This window comes from Mytilus californianus, unplaced genomic scaffold (assembly GCF_021869535.1).
Source record: "Mytilus californianus isolate M0D057914Y unplaced genomic scaffold, xbMytCali1.0.p SCAF_2, whole genome shotgun sequence".
In the NCBI taxonomy this organism is placed as follows: domain Eukaryota; kingdom Metazoa; phylum Mollusca; class Bivalvia; order Mytilida; family Mytilidae; genus Mytilus; species Mytilus californianus.
The window spans coordinates 36,643,979-36,668,773 of record NW_026262668.1 but is presented as its reverse complement, the minus strand read 5'-3'; the positions used below and the strand labels follow the sequence as shown (position 1 = coordinate 36,668,773).

Genomic DNA, 24,795 nt, shown 5'->3' with positions numbered 1-24,795 from the left:
GTTTTATTACTAAGTACTTTTATATTACCATCCAAATCCTAAGATGTTGACTAATTAGATATTTTGTAAAGTATAAAAATTTTCGGGAGAGATTTATTTTTTCTGCTAATTTTGTGATTTAGTTAGAGTTGGTAAATGTTACTACACTTAAGTTTTATCTTTGAGGCAGATCAGAATTAAAGACAAAAATATGTGAAAAAAAGCCTTGCAAACAGGTTTGGCCTTTGAAATCTTGAATATTAGAATATTTTGAAATCAGTGATCTTGTGATATTCAATGAAATTGTCTTTTTTAGGTATCATCAGAGGTATATCCTGTTGCTGGACATACAATGACAAAGATAGGGGATGCAAAACTACTTGTGATTGGTGGATTTTCAAGAACAAGTTACTTCTCAGAGAACATGTATGAATATGATGCTACTATATCTACTTGGAGAGTCTATACACATAGAGACCTAATAGGAGCTCCAATAGGTACATATTAGTCTGAGATTGGCAACCAAGAAAGAATACAGAAATAAATAATTGATTAATTAGATTACCAGTATTATATACTTAGTATAAAAACAAGTAAATTTTATGTGTAATACAATCTATGGCAATCTTTCTGTATCAACCATCTATGATATAGATATTGATATTAATAGTCATGGTTGCAAAGGCTTTATCAAACTCATAATCTGTATGACATGATATCATCTATACCATTCACGTTTAAATACCTTGACCAAAAGGAAATGATTATGAGGAAAAGTTTCCTTTGGTTTGCAATAACATCATGTCACTCAAAAAAGTATTGACTTAAAGTACATAATAAAGTATATATATGATATTGCTTGTTCAATATCACACACTATCAACCCTCAACCAATATAATCCCTCATGCAGAGCTCTTTGGATTCTATTGGTGTATTGGGTTGATAATGGTGGGATATTGAAAAAAGATACATAATGTTCTCTTGTTTATACTTATTCTTAAATTGGGAAACAAGATAGCAAAGAAATATATTTAAATCAAGACCTTAAAAGAGCTGCAAACAGATTTTTTTTTATTAATTTCACATATATCATACCATAAAAAGTTTCTGGTATTTTTAAAAGTACATGCATTGCTTATGCTAGCAAATAGATTTAATGAGAGATTGTACAAAACATATTTATTGAAATATTTAAAATTTATAGATACCGGAAGCTTTTTTCCTCAGGACTTGATTTCTGATAAAAATTCTAAAGCTGTGGCTTATTCTTATTTTTGTGTCCAGATAAAGTTTTGTTTTATCATTATTGTTGTATTATTTAGATGTAATGCCAATACAACTATATTGTAAATGATATTCATTTGGCCAAGGAAAATGGCTGTATTAATTATTTTATCTCAAAATTTGTTATTGCAATATCATATTTTTAACATGATTGAAATAAACGCACAATATTTTATTAGAACATATAACTTCAGGATTGTATGGTCATACTGCTGTCCACCATGAGGAAACCCAATCTATTTATATATATGGAGGAATACTATACAGATCTCCAAGAGTTAATCTGTCAGAATCTCCTAGAGTGGTTCTGTCTGATGAGTTATATGCATTTGATTTAGTCAGCAAACGTTGGAATAACCTGCAGTCAACTAAAAGTTCAGAAGAAGAAGGGGTTAGTGTAATTTGTTATTATTAGGTGTTGTTTTGGTATTTTATCTTTGTTTTTTAGTAGGGGGTGAGGCGGTCATAAAGTTTATTGGGGGAATTTTTCCCAATTTATAGCAGTTTATTTAATGTTTTGTGTACATGATGTAGAAAAAATTAAAAAGTATTTTTCATTCTAGGAAATATTCCTTTCTAAGGTGCCAAAAAAATGTGGAAAAAAAAGAAAGAAAAAGATTCACATGAGAAGAATAAACACTTGTGTAAACCAAAAATCAATCTCAATATGCTGTTATATCGAGCAACATAATGAATGTTGTTTAATAATTACACTTTCCTGCTCTGAAGGAGGGGGTATACAGGTTTACCTGTATGTGTCTATCCGTAACATATTACTGTTGCATTTTTAATATTCATTTAAGAATTGAATGCTTCTTTTTGTAAATTTATTGGGGTGTAAAAGCGTTGACCGAAGTACATTTTGTATGAAGCGGTCAACTCTTTTACAACTCTATAAAATTACTAAAAGAAGCATTCAAAACTTATGATTACATTATTTTGCTTGGATTTTGACAACACGATTTCTATCAAGTTTTTCTTCTATTTACCTGTGCACTTTATTGTGGAAGCTCATGTCATCATGAATGTTACATTTCATTTTGAAATTAAGGTTAATTTCAGAATGACACGAGATTGCTGTTAGCCAATCAAAATAACGTATTATTATGAAACATGCATGTAATGTTATTATTGCTTCTTGTTATATGGCACCAAGCGTTATTTAGATATTTCATACTGTGTGTCATAAGTTCTTCATATATGTGAATGTTTATATAGTGAGTTATAACTCCCAGAACATCTAGTTTATTTGTTGTTAACTAAACATCTATTCAATAAAAACAAAAACGTTCATTCTTGAAGAACATCTTTTCAGACAGGTTTATTTCTACTTTTGAATTTTGCTCAGTGTTTTTTTTTAAAGTTGAATATACTTTGCAAAGAGCGAGGTAGAAAAAGTTGTCATTTCCTTTTAACTGGAAATTAAAGAGCAAGGTAGAAAAAGTTATCATTTACTTTAACTGGAAATCTGATTGTTGATTACAGAAAGACAAGAGGATATTCCACACAGCAGTTGATGTTGGGAAGTATATGGTCATATTTGGTGGTCAGTCTGATGACCAACAACTAAGTGACAAGGTCCTGATTTACCATTACTTGTGTAATGATTGGCATTCCTTTCAGTTCAAAGGTAAAAACCTGATATTATTTATGAAGTCTCTATATTTTTGGATTTATAAACATAATGAATTAAACAAAAAATTTAAAATGATATTCTCATTTTCATCAGTTTGTTTTGTGTTTAGTTTTGAATCAATGCTTAACATGTTTGAAGGACTTAAATTGTTGGTTTTATCTGCAATGTTTTCCAGATGTCATAAATGCTTTTTTGTGAAGGGGAAGGCGACACATGTATAATGTTTTATGTCAGAATAGCAAGAAAGCACACACATAGCACAAGCATTATTAACTTTTTTTCTTAATGACTGAACATAATCATGATAATGCATGCATAAATAAGTATGCTTTAAAAACAGAAAAAAGTTTGTTTCATTATTCTAGTTCTTATAGATTAAGAAACTGTTTCATTTATATATGTACTGTATATTTTAGATAGACTAATTACATTGTTTTCTCACAGAAGTCCAAGAAGATGCTCCTATAAGCATAAGGGTGTCAGCTGCATCTGTTGCCATAGAAACCAGTGTTTACATCATGGGTGGTTATAGTGGTGAAGTTCATAGTGGGATGATCAAAGTAACACTGCCAATAGACCGGTGTCGACTAATTAAGGATGAGCATGAGTGTGTTAGATCTTCCACTGGATGTAAAGCATGTATTATCTCCAGTCCAGATGGGAGCAATGTCACATCCTGTTATTCAGCTCACATCCATAAATTTTTGCCATATGAGTAAGTGTGAAAAATGATGAAGTAGAGGAAACAATATGGGTTGTTGTATTGGAACTCAATTTTACTGAACATTAAGTCAAATTTGTTGAGTTAATAATCAAGACATTAATAACAGTTAATGATGGCAGCATTAAGCTTCAGTCTTTGGTCAAAAGTGTTTAAGCCTATCATAGATTCCCCTATTGTTTCATATAAAAACACATTTTTTTTAAAGCATTGTCAAAAGTTAGTTTGAGGTCCAGTTTTGATGAAATTTTTAATGGTAAACTTTTAAATGTGTACTATTTTTTTACGGTTAATATGACATTTTAATGACATGTCATTACAGAGAAATCATTATTTTGTATTCAAGAATAGAAATTAAGTCATTTTTATGTCCCCGCCAAATTTTTTGTTTCCGTTTTCTTACTTAAGTTAGCCTCTACCAAATGTTATGAAACTTATACACAATGATTATTACTATAAAATACAGATCAAGTTTGAATTTTGGTGGTGTCACTTTTACTGTTCTAGAGTTATGCCCCTTTACAAATGGAAAAATTGCTGAATTTTGCGTTTATGTTCTCTAACTTAAGTTTGCCTCAACCAAATGTTATGAAACTTATACACAATACTTATTACCACAAAACACAGATTAAGTACACATTTGTGTAGAGTCACTTTTAATGTTCTTCAGTTATGTCCCTTTATGATTTTATATGATATGCAAGCGGGGGCATCTTAAAATGTTATTATCCTTGTTGCAGATGTTTTGGCCAAACACTGTTACAAGGTAAAGGAGAATGTGATAAGAATTGGCATTTAAGGAGGGATTGTGATGGATATACAACATGTGATTCATGTTTAGCTGTGTTCCCATACTTCAAGGATATAAGACAGGTAGCTATTACATTAACCAGACAGTAAGAAACTATACATAATATTGAAAATTTTTACTATCTATGTCAATGTTAGAAAAAAGTCCTAAATACACACAGCTTATATATTGTGAAAATCATTTTCATTTCATTTCTGGGTTTAGCACTTAAAAGGATTTATACACAAATGTATGCATGTGACTGTGAAAAATTCAGTACTAAAAATGAAAACAGTGGGAAATTCAATACAAAGTGAAAGTCTGCACCTTTTCTGGATTGCATATTTTACTTCCAAATTTCCTACTTCCACTAGAGTATGTATGGTAGGCTTTGATTGCTTATTAAGTCCATGTTATGTGCTTAACTTATTATTGCATTTTGCATGTGTTGAGGAAATACTATGTTAGTCATATGTATGTCCATATATGTATGAAGTTTTAAGATTTTTTTTGTTTTATTTACCAGATTTTTATTGAAATTTGAAAGTAGCTGTATGCTGAATGTCTCATACTCAGTTTTAGAAAAAAAGATCTTAAAGTCAACAGGTTTTATTCTTTTCATTTTTTTATAGTCTAGACACTAGATGTCTTCATATAAAATGAAGTTTCGAAAGTACAACTGTCAGATAAAAAATATTTCCAATTAAATTGATGTAGATATTTATTATATTGTTTTTTTTAGATATGCAAATGGTGCTCGAATTGTGGAGAGAACAAATGTGTAAAAGTTGGTCGTAAATGTACCGGTCAGACTTGTATAAATCACCTGAGTTCATCACCAGTTGGGGAATCACACTGGTGTGGAATATTTGAATGTGGAACCAGTACCTGTGAAAGATGTAAAGCTCTGAAATGTGAATGGACCAGTACAAAAGGATATAGTAAGTTTTTGTACCAACCTCATCATTAGTGGGGGGAATAGTATTTAGGAATCGTCCAGTATGTCTACATGTATATGTCCTACTGTTGAGTATTGAAAGGTTTAATCTTACTCTTATTTTAAAATCCTCATTGTGTATTTGACCCATAGATAATACATAAACATGTAATTGTTACACATCTTTGTCCTTTGGTCTTTAATGGAAATTACATTATTGGCAATCATACCACATCTTATATTGATAACAATTCAGGCTTTGCACATTCAAATGACAGTATGCTAGTACATGTTTCTTAATATTAACAGATGAAGAAGAAAATTGGTATTGCAGACGTAACGTTTCCCCTAACATTACTGTATGTCCTGCACCATGCCAGTCCAATGCTAACTGCCAGTCATGCATTAGAAGTGTAGGAGCAGAAGCTGGGTCTGGGAAGTGTGTATGGAGTCATGCTCTACAGGAAGTAAGTTTTATACCTTCACATTGAAGAGGTCATGAACAAGCTTGGATTCCACATAATAATCTAAGTACCGCTTGCCCAAATCTTTTTAAACTTTTAACACAATATTATGGACCATAACATACAAGTAAAGTTTGATTTTGATAGTTTTGACATTTACTGTTTAAGAGTTATAGCCATTAGCTATGTTTAAAGTAGTGTTTTTTTCCGTTTAAAAATCATAATGATAATGCCCCTTGACCAAATCTTTGAACCTTAAAACTGTTCAAGAGTTATGGCCCTTACTTACCATAAAGGTTAGATTTTGCTGATGATAGTCTGAATTTGTTTCTTAATCACATCAGAAGAAAGATCAGTTTAGTAGATAAAATAATTTAATTTGTGACTGTTTCTTTATTTTCAGTGTATGTCTGAAGCTTACAAACCACTTAGGTGTTCTCAAGGCAACTGTGGTTTACTGATTGACTCTTCTACAACTGAGTGTTTAAGACCCTGTCATGAGTTCAGACAGTGTTCAAATTGTCTGAGAGCTCCAGGATGTGGATGGTGTGCTGGAAACAATGGCATGGGATTATGTATGCCTGGAGGAATGAAAGGTCCGACTGGTGGTGTCTGTAATCCAGGAGATATCAGGAACTTTCAATCTGGTTAGTACTATGGTCTTTTGTGATGTTTTTAATTTTTAAGACAAGATCAGCAAACAAGAATACCATTTGAACAGTTTTTGATATGCCCTTCAACAATGAAGGTATACTGTTGTTGGACCTCCCTCATAAGTTGTTTGGTTCATTGAAAACAAACTTAATTTCAATTTTGATGATTTATTTTGTGTTTTTGAATAAATGATCCAGAGTAATGGGACTTTTGACTTTGTAGAATGTTTGTATATTTATTGAAGACCTGTACCTCATTTTCTCTCTGTTTTGAATCTGTTCAGTTTTTTATAGCTGTTGTATATTTATAAAATATGTTTATGTTTATTTACATAGATTCACCAATGAACCAGTACCACTGGTCAATAGTTGAGCCGATTTGGTCCTATATTAGCTGTCCACCAGAAAATGAATGTATCAATGGCCACCATACGTGTAACAATATAACTCAGGACTGTTTTGACACACTGAAGGGATTCAACTGTTCATGTAAAAAAGGATACAGGGAAGACTCTAAGTAAGTAGGGCAAAAGGGGGAGGTGGAGGGATGGGGAGATAGGGAGCAATCATTATACATGTAACAAACCAACATTGAACAGTTTTATAACACTCAAAGCAGTCAACCATTCAGTAGAAAAAATAATGTACAGTAGTAAATAGAGAAAGGGTGAAAGAAAATGAAATATGATAGTGGAACTGTCATTATATTTGCAAGAGACTAGATAAGGTCATATTTGCCATGCAGTCATGAACGATTTAAAATGAAAAATTACTGATATGAAATTCCTAATTTTTTTTTTATCAAAACATATTACAGATCCGCCAAAAAGTTATACATTTACCTATTTCTTTTTACTTTTAAAAGTATATATCAATTAAATTGTTTAGAGCTTTAATAAATTTGCAATCAAAGAAAAAAAAATTGAACACTATTAATGAATGCATTTTGCTTTAAATTTTGTGGGAGATATTTGACTATGGTAAATATCTTTCAGTACCAAAGAATGTATCCCAGTATGTCATCAAGGTTGTCAACATGGAGTATGTGTCAGGCCAGATAAATGTGACTGCAGTTTTGGATTTGTTGGCCAAAATTGTACGGTAGAATGCGAGTGCCATAAATACAGTGAATGTGAAAGTGTGGAAAAGACAAAACATTGTTTACTTTGTCATAACAACACACAGGTAAGTAACATATTTAGTTTCACTAATCACCCTTTTATATGAAATATTTGTCACTGGACATCAAGCAAAAAACGATAAATCAGTCAATAGGTTCTGTAAAAAATTCAGCTTTCATAATCCAACACCTTACCCACTGCAGTAAATATGATAATAAGAAGATGTGGTATGATTGCCAATGAGATAAATCTCCACCAGATACCACATAGAAGTTAACAGCTATAGGTCACTGTATGCCTGTCAACAATGAGTAAAGTCTGGCAATTTTATTTGTCTGATCAGATTGTGCTTTCTGTTGATTTAATTTCATATGCATTGACTTGTGGGGCAGATGAAACTCCTGTTATTGATAAAGCATCAGATGCAGTCCATTTGACAGTAAACATATTTATTGTTCATTATATCATATTATTTTAGAAATATTTGTTATAATGAACACTTTCCTGTCATCCTTATTCAATAACTTTAAAAATAAATTAAACCTAAAAGATTCTTTATTTTATTTCAACTCACTCACCCCTTAAGCTTGTCTACGCATATTACAGAAAATTAGAATTTATTGAACAAACAAAAATAAGTAATTGAGAAAATAGATTGAAAAACTCAAATCAAAACTAGAATATAAAAACGTGAAATAGAAATGACCAGAATAATTTTCTTCAGCTGAGATGAGAATCAGACCTATTTAATTTGTTAAAAGCAACTATTTAAAAAAATCATTATTGCAAAAAGTAGTTTTCATTTGTTCTTCTTTATGTTACAGGGAGCTCAATGTGAACATTGCAAGTTGTGGTTCGTTGGAAGTCCAAAGCTGAATCAACCTTGTAAATCCTGTTTCAGTGTCTGCAATAATCATACAAATAGATGTTCTTCTGTCAAAGACTTTAAGAAACTGAATGCCAGTACAATTTATTCTACTTACGACTATCATAGAGTGGTAAGTGATATGCATTGTAATAATTAAAAGATAGGATGCCGAAGGGGCAATAAAGATCAGTAGTCAAGGACGGACAACAATTCCACAAAATACTACACAGAGAGAAGACTGAGCAACACAAACCCTACTAAAAAATCAGTGATGATTTCAAATGCTCTGGAGTCAGCTGTATATATAAATATCCAATTTGAGGAAGTAATTTTATTTATTGGTACATAATCATTGTCAGATTCAAAACAAGATATTTGCATTTGAAAAGGATAATATGAAAAAAGTGTTAAAACCCAAATCTGTATTAACCGAAAACTTGTTAGAACTGAACTGTAGAATCCAGACTTGCAATAATTTTTTTATGGATTTTTTAACCTGTGTAAAGTGACCCAACTGTCTGATTAAATAAAAATATTCAGTCCTTGCTTGCTTTAGATGGATATAGATGTATTGATTTTTTTTTAAGTTGAGAAAAATCACATACATGTAGTTTCTTTAACTATCTATGTACACTAAAGAAATGTATTGAAGTTATAAGTCTTAGAACAGACAGACAAGAAACAAATATAGACTTACAATAATCTACATAAAACCTGAAAGAATAACAAATTCATATTGAATGGCTCATGTACATCTCTTGCTGAACTTGTGGAGTACTTTTATTTATATTGTTGTTCATTAGGTTCTTTAATAGGTTACAATCAAAAAACAACTTTTTAAGATGGAACATACCTGTTGTCATAACTGGAGATATCCAAGATTTGAGGATTTATATTGATTTATTTTCTTTACATTTTTCACTTGAAATATAAGTCAAAAGTTTATAATTTGATTACACCTGTAACTAATTCTGTGATATCGATATAGTAGTCAACATCTGTACAAGTAAAACATAATAATATTATATATTTAGTGTTTGCAGTACCTATTGGTATGAAATCATGCTTATCTACATTCTTAAATTGCTGCTTGGCTGAAAGAAGAGCGGATAGATACAAAAATTAACAAGACTTAAATTTCTGTATGCCATAGTTCTTCTGACCTTCTTAAGTTTGATTTGTTGAGTAGTTTCTTTTTAAATTTTTTATAAATCTTGGTCCTTAATTGACAAAAAGAGAAATTAATTACATATTTAATGCTTTAAAAATTGTACTTTTTAGATCAGGGATTTCAATCCTAATGGTCCAATAAGTGATCCAGTATGTATACGATGTCAGAACAACACAGAAGGTAGAAAGTGTGACGGCTGTCAGTCGGGCTACTTCAGACATAAAGGAATGACCAAGTTTGATGCTTGTATCAAATGTCAGTGTCATGGCCATAGTCATTTTTGTGATAATATGACAGGAGAATGTCGTCCATGCAGAAACAATACACGAACACGCTGCTCCAGTGATGAAAATGACTCGCCAGATACATGCTGGAAAAAACAGGTAGGCTGAATTAATCTGGTTTGAATTTTATTCAGGGGGTACAGTGTTCTCAACCAGTATTTTCAAACAACACCATGAGATTTGGAATAGCACTGGTTCCCCAAAATTTAAGCACCACATTTATAACACATTCTTAATATATGAAATCTTGTCAGATAACACCATGGTAAAAAATATAGCACTACAGTAGACTCCACGTAATCAGATATCGGCTAAACGAATATATCGGCTATTGTAATATTATTTCAAAACACCAAATCCTTCCCTATATGTTTAATGTTAATTTTATCGTGTAATCGAATATTGGATATAAGAAGATATCGGCAAGATAAGAATATTCAGGAAATTTTGTTCAAACCATGCACAATCGGATATTTTCAATGTTTTTCTGACAGGAAATGGACCCGGAAGTTACGAAATTACAATCTTGCAGACAAGAAAATGCTTTGATCTATTTTTAGCCAAAATTGGCTTACCTGTGATAATGTAAATAATGGATATTAATTTGTTTACAAAACAAATAAAGACACAAACTATGAATGGTAGATATTTATTCACATAAATATTTCAGGACATTTGATTTATTTTAATAAATATAGGATTTAAAAACTGAAAACAAATATGAGAATTACATAACCAGCTGATAATATTTTACACAAACATCGTGGTGATGTAACCGGAGACATATATGTATATATGTAACTGATAAAAATCACTCCAGCCCTTTCATATAGATAGCAGTGGTCAGGGCTAGTAACATCTCAGGATTAGGTCTACTCATTATTGCAGAATATTCAATGAATATACATTTATCGTCTAATTGAATATATCAGGTAATGGGATATTTTTAGCTGACATTTTGGGTATCCGATTTGCCGGAGTCTACTGCAATGTACTATGATGTTATAAGGCCCTGGGCCCAGTGTGTTCAATGGTTATTATAAAGGTATGAATATAGCTCATCTACCACATTATTAAAACTATCGGTTACTGACTGTTGTGAACCTGTTGTGAATTTTTGGTGGTGTAATGAATACTTTGAACTGTATTTTTAGTGCATCCAGTATGAAAAAAAAAAAAATTTCCAAATCTTGTTTTATGTTAAAGGAGAATGTCCGGTAAGGGCTTATTTTGGCCTAAAATTTGTAAGTACATCTGATGAAAGATTTTTGACATTTTTTAAACACTTAAGTGTCTTCTCCATTCAATTCAATTAGTTTATGTAAAAGACTTGAACTGATTTGGTCAATAAAGAGGCCTAAATTCAAGCTTAAATATGAAAAATCTATCAAATATGTCACAAACCGTCACTTTTCAGATGGTTTTTGTCCAAATATGAAGTGGCCTCATTCTTGTTCAGTCTCAACCTTTAAATATGTTATGTATCATCAAATACAACATATATTTAAATATTAAGACTGAACACAAGTGCAGCCACTTCCATTTTGGACAAAAACCGTCTATAAAATTAGCACAAATGCTAAAATTGTGAAGATTTCAGTAATTTTGCATGAATTAATGATGCTAGTACCTGATGCATGTAATGTCAAAAACAGCCCATATTTATGTAACAAAAGTATTCTTCTTTCCAATAAATAGCTAAAAGTTTACATTTTTAACAAAATGTGTAAAGCCCAAAACACTTTTACTTTTAAACAAAGTATCAAGAAGTACTTGACACAGTCCTGATAAGATTCTGTTTTCTTACAATGCATTATTTTGATTTGAATATTTTTTATTTTACTTTTATTTTATTTTTTTTATTTTTTACTACATGTTCCTCTTGAACAGTTTTATCTCTTATCATGTTTATAATAATACATTGAACTACTTGACAGTTAATTAACTATGTGTAAATATCTGTTTTTTGATTGTATTGTAATTTTTATGTGATGGAAGATTAGAGTGTTGTAACTAACTGTGTTTACCCTCTTTAAATAAATAATAATAATATTATTATTATTATTCCCAAACATGCATAAACAAAAATAAAAGAAATAATCCTGATTAAGCCGAATTCTTTTTTATTGTTTCATATGAGTTGACTCTTTACAATCTGATTCTATTGATATTTTTGTATTTTTTATAGTGTGCAGTGTGTGAAGAATACTTTCAAGGTCATCCAGTCCATGACCACCAATGTTACCGTCAGATGAATGTTGATAGAGAATATTGCCTTGATCCAGAAACACAGAATGAATGTAGCCAGAATACTCATCCTTTGATGCAAGGACGATCTGTATTCTTTGCAGTACAACCACGATACCTCAATGTAGACATTCGTATAACTATAGATGTTCTCAAGGGAGGTTAGTAATAGTAATAGACAACAGGATGGCTAATATAAATACAAGAAGAGGTGGAATAAATGTTCACCAGACAGCAACCCATCAATACATATGGGGTCTTAAATATGTGCTTCCTATGACCCCCTTTGTTTAATTCTGGAACAGCTCTAATTGTTTATACCAATTGCCAAGCTCTTTAATAATCGCCTAAAGTCTAGAAAAAAGCAAAATTAATTTAACAAGCACTGTTTATTAAGTAAAAACTTGGGTATGAAGATTATCTGTAGAATTCTAATATTAAGGTCTAGTTACCAAATGAAAACATTCGCTTTTTTTTTTTTTAATTATTTAGTAAGATTAAGGTGGTACCAAACACATTGACTGAAATTAATTTGGCTCGATTAATTTTCATAAAATTTTGACAAAAATATAAAAATTTCAAAAAACTTAAACCAACACTTTATTGGAAAAATTTCATTGGATATATAGCAGTTTGACAAACACTAATTTTGATCATTGAGAAGCTTAATATTTCCTTAACAATAGTACCTGATTAAAACGTTGAGCTGATTTTTACAGAGTTATCTCCCTGTAGTGTTATGTACCACCTTAAGTTAAGCTAGATGAATTTTATAGATATGTGTACAAAAATCTGGGTTAATTAGGAAGCATGTTGTCTAAATCTATGGAGGTATTGTGAAAAATATTTTGAAATGACCCATATAGTGAGCAAATAGATCTTTTATTGTTGTTCCTCATCTTCAATGTTATTTGAAGGACATAAACATGGAATAAAGCCCTTACCTGAGAGCAGGGCAAGAGTTATTGTGGACACATACAAAATTCCAGAAAACCCTTGGTAATTAATGCATATTCATTTAAATTTACATAACGGTTATTAAAATATGATTTGATTTTGATTTTTGGTGTTTTAACGCCACTTTTAAGCACCGCTTTTGGGCTATATCGTGGCGGCCAGTTTTATTGGTGGAGGAAGCAGGAGTGCCCGGAGAAAACCACCGACCTTCGATAGGAAAACTGACAATCCTTGTCAATTAAGATTGGAGTCCAGTGCACCCGCACGAGCGGGGTTCGAACTCACAACCTCAGTGTTGACTGGCTAGTGATTACAGTAGTAACTACTAAGACCACTCGGCCACCGAGGCCCCTATTAAAATATGCATTGATTGATTGATTGTTGCTTGCTTAACATCCAGTGACAAATATTTGATGCATTTTTTGGGACTACTAGTCCGGTACCAGATACTGTCAGAATTGGTAGTTTTTCTCAAATATTTTTTTACAGGAACTCCTGTTGAAAATATTCTTTTAACATAAATAGGGTTACCAGAAGTTTGGTCAAACACCCACACACTCAATCTTTAAATCCACTTATAAAGATGAAAGTCAGTATACTAGTGTGTCGATTTTGCCGTGAAATTCTATGATGAAGAGAACCAGTTACCATCAGTTATTTTTAGAATCTACTCACTAAGTGATAGATATTTCCTCTTTATATGAGTATTTATGTCATATAATGTTTTTCTGTAGTAAGACGAGAAGGTTCTTGGCTAAATTAACCAAGCACATAGTCATTACGTCCATATATATTCTAAATCTTTTTACTTTTCAAAAAGTCTAAAGGGTCATAAATTATGTCATTTGAGATCAACAAAATATACTGTATTGAAGGGGACCAAAACCTATGATTTTAAATTTATAAATTTTTCCTTATTCTCATGCAAGAAATTTGTGTTTTGAAGCAAGCATTGATATATTATGTATTTGAAAACAGTAAGTTTTCTAAAATAGCGAACGCCATAAAGTAATGACGTCATGTCTCCGCATGCGTATCTTCCCATAAGGCGTTATAAAAACAAAAAACTCTGAATTTCATTATCTTAGTCGGATCAAAGTTTTTAAATATGAAGCAAAAATATGTGTCTGCAGATAATAGTAGTATGCAGAATTCACGAAACGCATCTTTTATTACAAAAAAATGCATTGTGACGGTAACTGATCTTCGACATGTAGAACAAAAAATCAAATTCACAAATAATACAATAAGGAGATTCTGCAAAGTAGACCAACATGGATAAAGGACAAGAAACTTTTAATTGCTACGAGAAAAGTGAATGTTGCATTGATAGAGGCAGAAATTTTGCCTTGCAACAGTTCACCTACAGGTCACTCAGAGAGTTGTTGAAAAGGTTCTTCATCATGCAGAGAACTTGACACTTATATATTTGTACTTCATAGGGTTTTAAAGATGGAAGTTTTGTTGTAACTACTGATATTCATTGCATGGAATATACACAAGTAAAACACTCCTCAATGCAAACCTATACAACTTTAGGTTTTGTGAAACATACGCAAATTTACAAAAGATTTTGTACAAAATCTGTTTAATGATAATTTCGTAATTCAGATTTATGTAATAATCACCTATTTTGATTTAGTAAAATTGTTGTCAGTTGACAAATAAAAATACTGTTTCAAAAGAATCATCACTTTACAATTGTTCATTTTATCTTTATTTTACAATTTTTGTTTTATCTAGGAGCAGATGTTTTCTTTTCCTCAAGTGACCAGACTTTCACTGTGAAGGACAACAAAGAGAATGGAGTTCATATTTTAGAACTTGACAGTGACCTTCACATTAGAGGTGGAAGCTCACAGCGATGGTCATATCCAGTCAATAAAAGGAGCTTAGATAACTATAATATCCACATTCACAATATAATGACTAACTTGGCAGAATCAAAACCTCTGGACAAGAGGAGCGTTCAAAATAGTACGTCAGGAGTCACTCATGAACTTCTAGAGATACATGCCAAGAACTTTCATACATACCATACTGTTACTCAAACAAATACCATTTTACGTGTGAAAAATGTGGAATCTCGATTAGTGATTACTTTACCAGTTCACAGTCATAATTTAAAATTTGCTAGATTTTATATCATCATGTATGGAGTAGGTAGTAAATACTCAAACAATACATTTGGAAACTTATATTTCAGACAGGATCAACCACACATAGATTTATTTGTCTTCTTTTCCGTCTTTTTCTCAAGTTTCTTCCTGTTTTTAGCAGTTTGCGTCTTGTTATGGAAGATGAAACAAGCAGTTGATACACAACGTAGTCGACAGCAACGTGCAAAAGAAATGATGCATATGGCTTCCAGACCTTTCTCTAAAGTTCTTGTGTATATTGAACCTGAACCAATCATAATGTCATCAACTCCTGTCTTGAGGAGACCGAAACTTCCAAAAATACCGCACAGAAATGTGCCAATCATGGGACTTACTCCAGTAGATTTATTACCACCTATTATTCATACAACAATGACTGTTAAAGAAAAAGTGCCATTTGATGTGATTCCAATAGCAGTTGAACCTATTATTAGTGGTTCGGCAGCGATAAGAACAGTTGTAATTCAGCTTCCTGGGGGACCACATGCTACATCAAAACTTTGTATAGGCTCAACATTGACATCTAATTATAGACCTGCAAATAATAATCCTAAAGGTAATACAAGGAGAAGACCTAGTTCTACTCAATGTTGATTATAAAAAAAAAATGCAGATTCCTATAGTGTTCCATAGATGGAGGCAAGCTCAGCTTATGCTGTCATGGTATAATCTTTTCAACCGGTAAACTGTATTACACACCCATGTATGTAGGTCAAATACGATGTTATTTTGATGGGATATAATCAAATAGAACTGCTTTAAAAATAGGGATATAAGATATAATTTACATCAGGTTGATAAATTATTATTAAAAAAAAGATATACTGTGGATTAATTTTTATTCGAGGTATACCAATTTTCGTGGGTTTCGTGGGTCACAGAGAACCATGAATTTAAGAATTCAACGAAGAATAATCCCGAGAAATGTGTATGGAGTCGGATGTTCATTTTCGGTTATGTTATGCAGTTCTAGTATAGTGTTGACTAGCTATAAACATTATAACATAACACGTGTTTTTATTGAAAGGAGATACAAGTATTTTGATTAAATCAATAATAAATATATCGAATATCAGTGATAATTTACTTTTTAAAATTGATTAAAACTGTTCATGGAAAATAACTGCAAGTTGTTAATTACCGTGTCATAGTTTGGTTTACTGGTGATTAAAAATCAATAGGCTTAAGTACAGGGATATTGCCCGTAGGTAATATTGTTTTTGACAGGAACATTTATTTTCAGACCTTTTACTTATATGACTGTTTATTATATCGTGATTAGGGAAATGAGCTTTCAATCATAGAGTTTTAAATGCCTTATAAAATTCCGACAAGAATTTATAAATTGTAAAACAAACAAATAATTAGTTGTCTCTGTCCATTATTGTAATAGAAGTTTTCAATGAACACTTTAACCTAGAATGACCAAGCGAGGATTTTGACAATTCAAAACTTTTTCAATGAATTCCTTCTTTTTTGTTTTTTTTATTATTGATCAAACTAAGGAGGTTATATGATCTCCTAAATCAAAAAGAAATCACTGAATTACGAATCTGAATTTATTTTTTTTTGTAATCAGCGATCCACGAATTTACGTATACCACGAAACGTCTTTTTTTCTCTATCCACGAAAATTGATACCCACGAAAATAAACGAATCCACAGTATGTATTAATATGATTAAGAAATTTGATTCATTTTGTTGAACCAAAACATAAATTGATTTCAATGCAATCCATGTCTTTGCCTTGTAAGAATGCTGATGTATGTGTTTATTGTAATTTGGGCATTTACTTTTCATGTAACAGGCTACATAAAGTTATAAAGCAATGTGGTATGTAACATCAGTTTTGATTGGACAGTGTCAAAATTGGAGGATGTTAAACCGATGATTTACTTTCCTGAATATTACACATAACCACAGATTAGGAGATAAGACAATTTAAGTATCATTAGTAAACATTTTACAAGATTATAGTCTATTTAGTTGGTGCTTGACAATTTTCTAATGTGTTATGTTATTTTCACACAAAACTATTTTGATAAAAAAAATCCTAAAAGTAAATACAGGCCATGATTTTTGGAATAAATGACAGAAAAAAATCAGCTCGTTCTTAAACAATTTGATGACCCATTTCAGAGAAGTGCAATGTTCTTAGTCTTTATAAAAGGATAATTTTGGTATTAATTTTTTTGTATGGAAATGTTTTGAAATGCATTAAGCAATAGCATCTTTTTTCTGCTTCAAATATTAAAAGCTTATAAATCAATGTCATAATCTATAGCTATTACACTAGCTTTCATGACATGAAGAACTTGGTGAATGTGAATATTTGGAATATGTTCTTTGGTCGGGTTGCTGTCTCTTTGACACATTCCCCATTTCTATTCTCAATTTTATATGCATTTCAGGTGAAAGATTTTAATATTATAAGAAAAAATTTTGACACTGACTAATCAATTTTTTTTTCATTGATGGAAAATGTAGTTCGAAGAATCTAAAAATTCAACAAATATGAAATGTTGTGTAGCCTTCATACACCTTTATATTCGTTAGTGTGTGTGATTTAAACAAGTGCAAATGGTCAAATCAAAACTTATTTTACCTTGAAATAATGTAAACCTACTTATATTTCATATCTATCTACCTCTCTGATCAGTATATATAAAAAAAATTCCTCAATTGCTAGTTAATAGTAAAATACATTGTATTCAGAATTGCCAGTAAATTTTAGAATTATAACTGATAGCTTTAGTTTGGATTTGATTAGCATATTCATACTTTTTATAATGTTAAGGATGTACTGAGGCGAAATTAAAAAAATCTAGAATTTAAAATTGATAGTCAGAAGAGCATAAGTTGAGGAACAAAATCAGCTAAGAATATTAATAGGTTATGGAGGTCCTTTTCGAGATATTCAATTGTTAAAAAATGGTGGGAAAAGCCTGACTCGGACTTTTACCTTATATTTGTATTGGTATTATTTGGGTCTCAAATCGAAAGAAAAGAAATCAAGAATCTGCTTAAATTTTGTTAAATGACCTTTTATGAGCTATTGAAGTCTTATATGAAAAGAAAAATGGGTGTTATGGGGCAAAATATTTTACCTTTATCGTAGGAAAAAAACCAAGGAGTTCGAATATCTGACAAAATTCCTAAACCTGACCTAAGTACATCCTTAAATTTTTTTTTTAATTTAAATGAGAGGAAATTGTGGGTATAAACCTGTGGGATGAAAGATTTTTCTTGCAATGAATGTTTTACAGGAAACTAGGTTATACTTTTAGTTTCTATGAATGCATTGCTTTTTTCCAGTATACTGTAAACCAACTTATTTTCGAGAGTGATTTATTTTTTGGCGAGTAGAGAAATAATGTGAATGTAAATCGTCGCGAATGCATAAAACTTTCACATTTCCTTATAAAATGCATCTAGAAAATTAGGAAATCATTAGAACCGATCGCCCTGAGGTCAACTAGAAACGGCTAAACGTGAAATGAAGTATCAGCGGAAATATGTTGGTGTACAGTTTTTTAGATGAACATTTCTAGTCACATATATTTTGTTGAATCCAGTATTAAAGAGATCTCATGTTGATGTATTTCTTAAGAAATATCCACATGCTGTCAGACATTTTCAGTAAGTTGGAAAATGTAATGTTGTGTTCCAGAAATTTAATCTGTTTAAATTGGCATCATTCTAGATCTGAATTTATGTAATTCTGTCTTGGTTGAATGTAAGACAAATTTTATTCATTATTTGAAAGGATAGACTGGGTAATGGGAGATTTAAGAAAAATGACAGGAAGAGAGAATGTAAACAAAGACTTAGAGCTATTTTCCTAATGCTTGTAGTTTCAAGGTTTGGTTGGCTTGCTTGCTTTGTTTGTATAAATGTTTGCTCAAGCATTGTAATTAAGATTGACATCAGCTATCAATAGATAGGCGGGGCTTCATCTTGCATACATTATATTTAACATCCAATAACATTTAAGAATAATGTATACAAACTGAAGCCCCGCCTATTTGTTGATTGCAGATGTCAATCTTAATTACAATGCTTGAGCAAACATTTATACAAACAAAGCAAGCAAGCAAGCCAACCAAACCTTTAAACTACAAGCTTTAAGAAAATAGCTCTAAGTGAGAGAAGGAGAAAATGTAGAGAGAATGGTACCCTGTCTATCTCTCCTCATTTACAAAATCAATCTGAAATTTCTATGAACAAGGGATCTATGTTTGTCTTTTGATTGTCAGAACCCATATACATGTTATTTATATCTATCATTTGAATTTATTTTGTAATATTTTGTGTTGACATGCTATACATTGTAAATATTTGTAGAGAATATAAACTTATAGCTTTATCATTTATTCATGTACCACATTTATAGCATTAGAAATCTGATTGTCATAAATCAAACATTTTATTCATTTTTCACAATGGCATTATTTCATTTGTTATATGATTAAATATTTGTTGCTTGTTATAATTATATCTTAAATTGTACATATTGTTTATCATTGCCATAATGTTATGATTTAGTAAGTTTTAATGAGTTATATATTAACTTCGAGAAATATTTGTTATATATTGTATTATTTTTTATGTTGATATTTAGGCTACCTGTATATAACAAAGTAAACCAGATTAAACTAGTAACATATCCTTAGGGAATGAGGAAGTCTCAGCATTATGCAGAAGATATTAAGAAAGAAAATATATTTGTGATAATAAAACCTAGGGAATATAATAGTATACTCACTCACACTTCAACTAAAACGACAGATTTTAATATTTTCAAACATACTTTATAGATTTTCTTTTTAGATAATGCTGCTGCTTGCATTGAACAAAAATGTTGATTTTACAAGTTTTTGATAAAAACAGAATTCTGTAAATGACCTTGGTGACCCTTTTTTATTGCCTGAACTTAAAATACTCCCCAAAAAATTCCTGTTAAATTCAATGTTCAAATTTCTTCCATTTGGCTTTTGATTCTTTTAAAAACTGATTTCAATTAGAAAGCCTCTTATGAGGGTCTGGATGGGGTTTATAGAATAGAGAATAAATGGATCAATACTGCAGAAAAATAGGCCAAAAGAAATAAAAAATAGAGAAAAATAGGCAACCATAAAAAGAATAGATGATAATGGGATGCTAAAATATAAAGAATATAGACAAATGGACAAAAATTATGAAGAATAGAGAAAAATGGCTTTAAAAAAATAAATAATACATTATTGATTGCCCCATCCAGACTCTCACTTATCTAGCACCATTTGCTTTGTCACTTGTATATTGAGTCTTCTAAATATCACAATGAAAATATGGTATCATTTTAAAAAATCCCAACTCTGCATATTTAATATCTACTCATGATTGTGGTTTTTTCTTCTTGAGAAACAACTTCAAATTACAATTTTTAAGATCAATTTGGTGAATGTTTTGTCTTATGCAATAACGTAATTGATTTAACGTTATACTAGATTCATAGATTGTGATAATTTATCATTGTTTTAGTTGGGTCATAGTCTTAACTTTATTATTGTCAATATTAAGATTACTTGCAAAAACCAGACAATCATGTCCTAGATTTTAGATAAATATAAAAGCTAGTGTCTCTGCTTAATTTTATTATCCATAAATGAGATCTATTTATATTTATTTTGTTTGCCAAGTAAAGTTGAAATATATTTATATACTTGTGCCAGGTAATGCATTTATTAGAAAGAAATAATCGAAGAAGAATGAATTGATTTAAAAAGAAAATTATCATAGAAATGCTAACAATGTTTTAAATCAGGTGTGGTTGGTTGAGGAAGCCTTAGGTCATAATAAAGATATTCCTAGATTCTGATCAAACCAATACAATAAAAGAATTATAGTGGGAATGCATTTTTCATTATATTTCTTGACTATCTGAAAAAAAAACTTTCAATTTGTAGAGAAACATTTAATCTTTTTAGTAAAAAAAAAAAATGAAACCTAATAATTATTGCGACTTTTTTATAATGCAATATATGAAATTAACAGAAAAATAAAGCTAGATGTGAGTTCTAAATTTTGAGATACAAGCATCTGAACTATTTTGATTTTTTTTAGATATTTATGGATTTTTGATATGAAAAATATTTATAGAAATGAATGTTAAAAATAATGAAAAATATTTATAGGAAGAATGTTGAAAATAAAAACATCAAGAAATTCCAAATATTTGACAAAAAAAATTTGAGATAATTTTTTTCAAAAGTATTTAGAAATACACTGGGCAAAATTGTATACTGCATAGCATATGCAATTAAAAAAAAGTGGGGGAGGGGGGGGTGTTAACCACTCCTGTACAATTCTTAAACTCTATTTTGACCACTAGATTTATTTTTGTCTACTTATGTTGCAGTTTTCTTGACATTCAACTCCATATCTTCCTATATTCATTTAAGGGTGGTTCCCAAATGTACATGATGCAGGTCATAATCTAGGGATTATTTTTTATTTGATCTCATCGATCCAAGTTGTACAATAATCAGTAATGATAAAATTTATTTAATAAACATGATAAAATATTTTACCTTAAACATCATCTTTTATGAAATAACGATTAAAAGATGTAGAATTATGTCGGAATATATAACTGTATATCTAATGTAAACAATGATTTAAGTACTTAAACGTGATCTATATTCGTTTCATCAAATATTAATGATATATTAAAAAGATTGAAAAGTATACGGGAAGTAACTGAAAATTTGAACAGTACAACAGACCACCCCTGTCACCAAATTAGCATAAGGTACATTAGTATTCTAAATGAGGCATTTGATTTGTGTGATGTTTTTACTATCTCTGGTGTTAGAAAATAGACGAGAAATAAAACTTTTGATCTCCTATTTGAATAAATAATTTAAGTTTCGATAATATTTAGATTAAAACATTCTTTATTGACCATTTATTGACATCTAAAAATCTTCTGTTTCTTCAAGTTGATGTTTCATTGACAAAAACCAAAGATGAACTTTTATTCATGTTTTTCACCAAATATCCATATTAATCCCTTGCTTAAAAGACTTGATTTGTTATATATAAGTACTAGATTGCATTTATGGATGTTTTGCTAATAAAATCATTTTTGTATTTAATGAATTTTGAAGTTTCACAGTTTGGACAAAATTCCCGGATTCAAGAAAAAAAATTATGCTGGAAGATAATATCAAAAGAAATCCAACCATTTCTTAGAAGTAGTGGTGAAAAATGATAATAGGTAATTTGTGGCAACTATGGGTGTTGTTGTCGTTATGTTACAATTCATCCCTTAGCATGTTCATATTTCTCGCACCAAGGCCTGATTATCAAAATTATTGGAATCTGTACTTATTAATATTTCACATTTAAAGGAAAAAAAATCTTGATATTAAATTGTATAAACTCATGGAGCAGCTAAGTTTTAAAATTGATGATTTGCCTGGACTAAAGCATTTGTATCTTTGCTGAAACAATGTCATTATAAAAAAAAATGCTGATGAATTTGTTTGTCAAAGAATTTCTTAGGACTTTGACACATTGTGCTATTGAAAAATAAATTATAAGAGAACAGTTAGTTTCAATTTTTCATTATGAATCATCTTCTCATGTGATATTACATTATAAATATTTTGTCAACTCTACAAGTATTTAATCAGGATATACATGTTTGTCTGTGTCAGTATTATTGCTTTTTGATTGTCCTTGTGAATGCTCCAAATAATCTAGAAGTTAATAGTTTCCTGTAACTATTGTTGTACATTTTGATATTTAAAAAATAGATCTGATTACTGTGGTGTATTTTAATACAATCACAGGAATTTTTACTGAAAAAAGGAAAGAAGTGAAATGATGTGGGCTAATACTAAATTTAACAGAATGGAATTGCATTTAAGATGGAGGAAGATATGGATTTTTAAATGCAAATATTTTCTTAAATGGGCCCAGTACTTTTAGTCATGACATTAAAGGTTTTTCACTTTTTGACAGGATTTTTTAAAATAAAATCGGTTATTGATTTGGGGATGTACAGCGGGCAGGTGGGTGGTGGGGCGGCTGCCAAACAGTGTCCGTTCATTAAAATGAAAACGCTTTGACAATTTTCAAATTTAGATATGTTGTTTCCTGTGACTAAATGAAGGTCAAGTTTAATTTTCACGATTTTAGCTGTTCCCGTTCTTGAGTTGTAGACCTTTCAGTATATTGATTGATTTTTATTAGGTGAATTTGAGTTATTATCCTTTGAATAGAAATTAATAATTAACTATGTCATTTGGTCTCTTGTTTATTTTGAGTGATTTCCCTTTGAACAGAAATTAATTAATAAGTATTTCATCAAAAATTAAATTCTTGGGCTTCTTTGATATGCTGATTCTAACAATGTTCTTAGATTTTGGATATTGGACCATAATAGGTAAATGCCCAATTTCAAATTTTTCAGTTCTTTGACCACATTTATTTTGTGTCACAAACCTATGCTGTGTCAAATATTCAATCACAATCCCAATTCAGAGCTGTTTTAAGCTGAAAAGGTTGTGTTCATACTTGCTCAACTGTTCAGGATTCAACCTCTGCAGGAAAATCCGTTTGCTGTCACTCTGACAGCCTCTTGTTAATTTTAATATATTTTTTTCCCCCAGCAAAATCAAGTTTCAAGTCAAATGGAAATGTGATGCTATGGGTGGTTGGGGTCTTAAAAAAAGTGTTTCCCATGCCTTTTTCTTTTCCCCATGTGTTTGATTCTGTAACTGACTTTATGAATATTCATTTACAAAACCTAGGCCTTAATCAATGATATAGTGTAATATCATTATTAAATAGGCCATCTTTCCTTTTCATTTTTGGTACCAGAATATGTATGCTTTTGTGCAGCAACAAACCTTAGTTAAAACCAAAATAGTGCTTACCCTTTAAGAGAGAGTTAAAATTGTTATCAAATAAGTTTTAATAACTGCATTACTTTGATTTTTAATTCATAGTTCTATTTGTTTCAGAAACTCAGAATAAATGAAACAATGCAACAACATGTTGGCCTTATTAAGGGTTTATCCTACTGCTCTAGTAAATTTAGCAATAACCTTTGAACTATGTTATTTATAGAATTATACTCTCAGATTATTGTCTTGTTGTAAATTATTTTATGTGATATTAAGATGGTCACACGATTTCATATTGATATAAATGTATTGCATGTAATATTTTGCAATTATTTGTGTGATGGTCAATTTATCATGCACATCACAATGCAATAAATCATTTGATATAATAGTCTTCTTTATTATTATGGCCCTGCCAATTTTTTTTGATGGTGTACTATAGTAAGCACTCCAGCTGTCTGTCTGACTTTTGTCAGTCTGCACTTCTATATGTCATGTGATAAGAAAAGATTGGCTGAACAGATTTCCATAATTTTTATGCACAGACATTAAGCACAGTGTTTGTAAAATTTCAAATGTTGCTATAGAGTATGTTAAAACAATGCAGTGACTGGGAAAACTTGAT

General features: G+C 30.5%; 1 protein-coding gene across 1 annotated transcript in view; it reads left to right on the top strand.

Annotated features, from left to right (window-relative positions):
* LOC127729799 (multiple epidermal growth factor-like domains protein 8) overlaps positions 1-24,561 on the top strand; it is a 54,279-nt gene extending 29,718 nt beyond the window's left edge. The window contains exons 20-33 of the mRNA XM_052237693.1: positions 296-476; positions 1,459-1,655; positions 2,750-2,894; positions 3,345-3,615; positions 4,362-4,494; positions 5,154-5,352; positions 5,658-5,815; positions 6,216-6,459; positions 6,802-6,982; positions 7,461-7,650; positions 8,411-8,584; positions 9,736-10,008; positions 12,098-12,317; positions 14,857-24,561. Coding sequence (XP_052093653.1) covers positions 296-476; positions 1,459-1,655; positions 2,750-2,894; positions 3,345-3,615; positions 4,362-4,494; positions 5,154-5,352; positions 5,658-5,815; positions 6,216-6,459; positions 6,802-6,982; positions 7,461-7,650; positions 8,411-8,584; positions 9,736-10,008; positions 12,098-12,317; positions 14,857-15,866 — 3,576 coding nt within the window. The 3' untranslated portion in view covers positions 15,867-24,561. The remainder of the gene's footprint in view (positions 1-295; positions 477-1,458; positions 1,656-2,749; positions 2,895-3,344; positions 3,616-4,361; positions 4,495-5,153; positions 5,353-5,657; positions 5,816-6,215; positions 6,460-6,801; positions 6,983-7,460; positions 7,651-8,410; positions 8,585-9,735; positions 10,009-12,097; positions 12,318-14,856) is intronic.
* Positions 24,562-24,795: the final 234 nt, after the last annotated feature.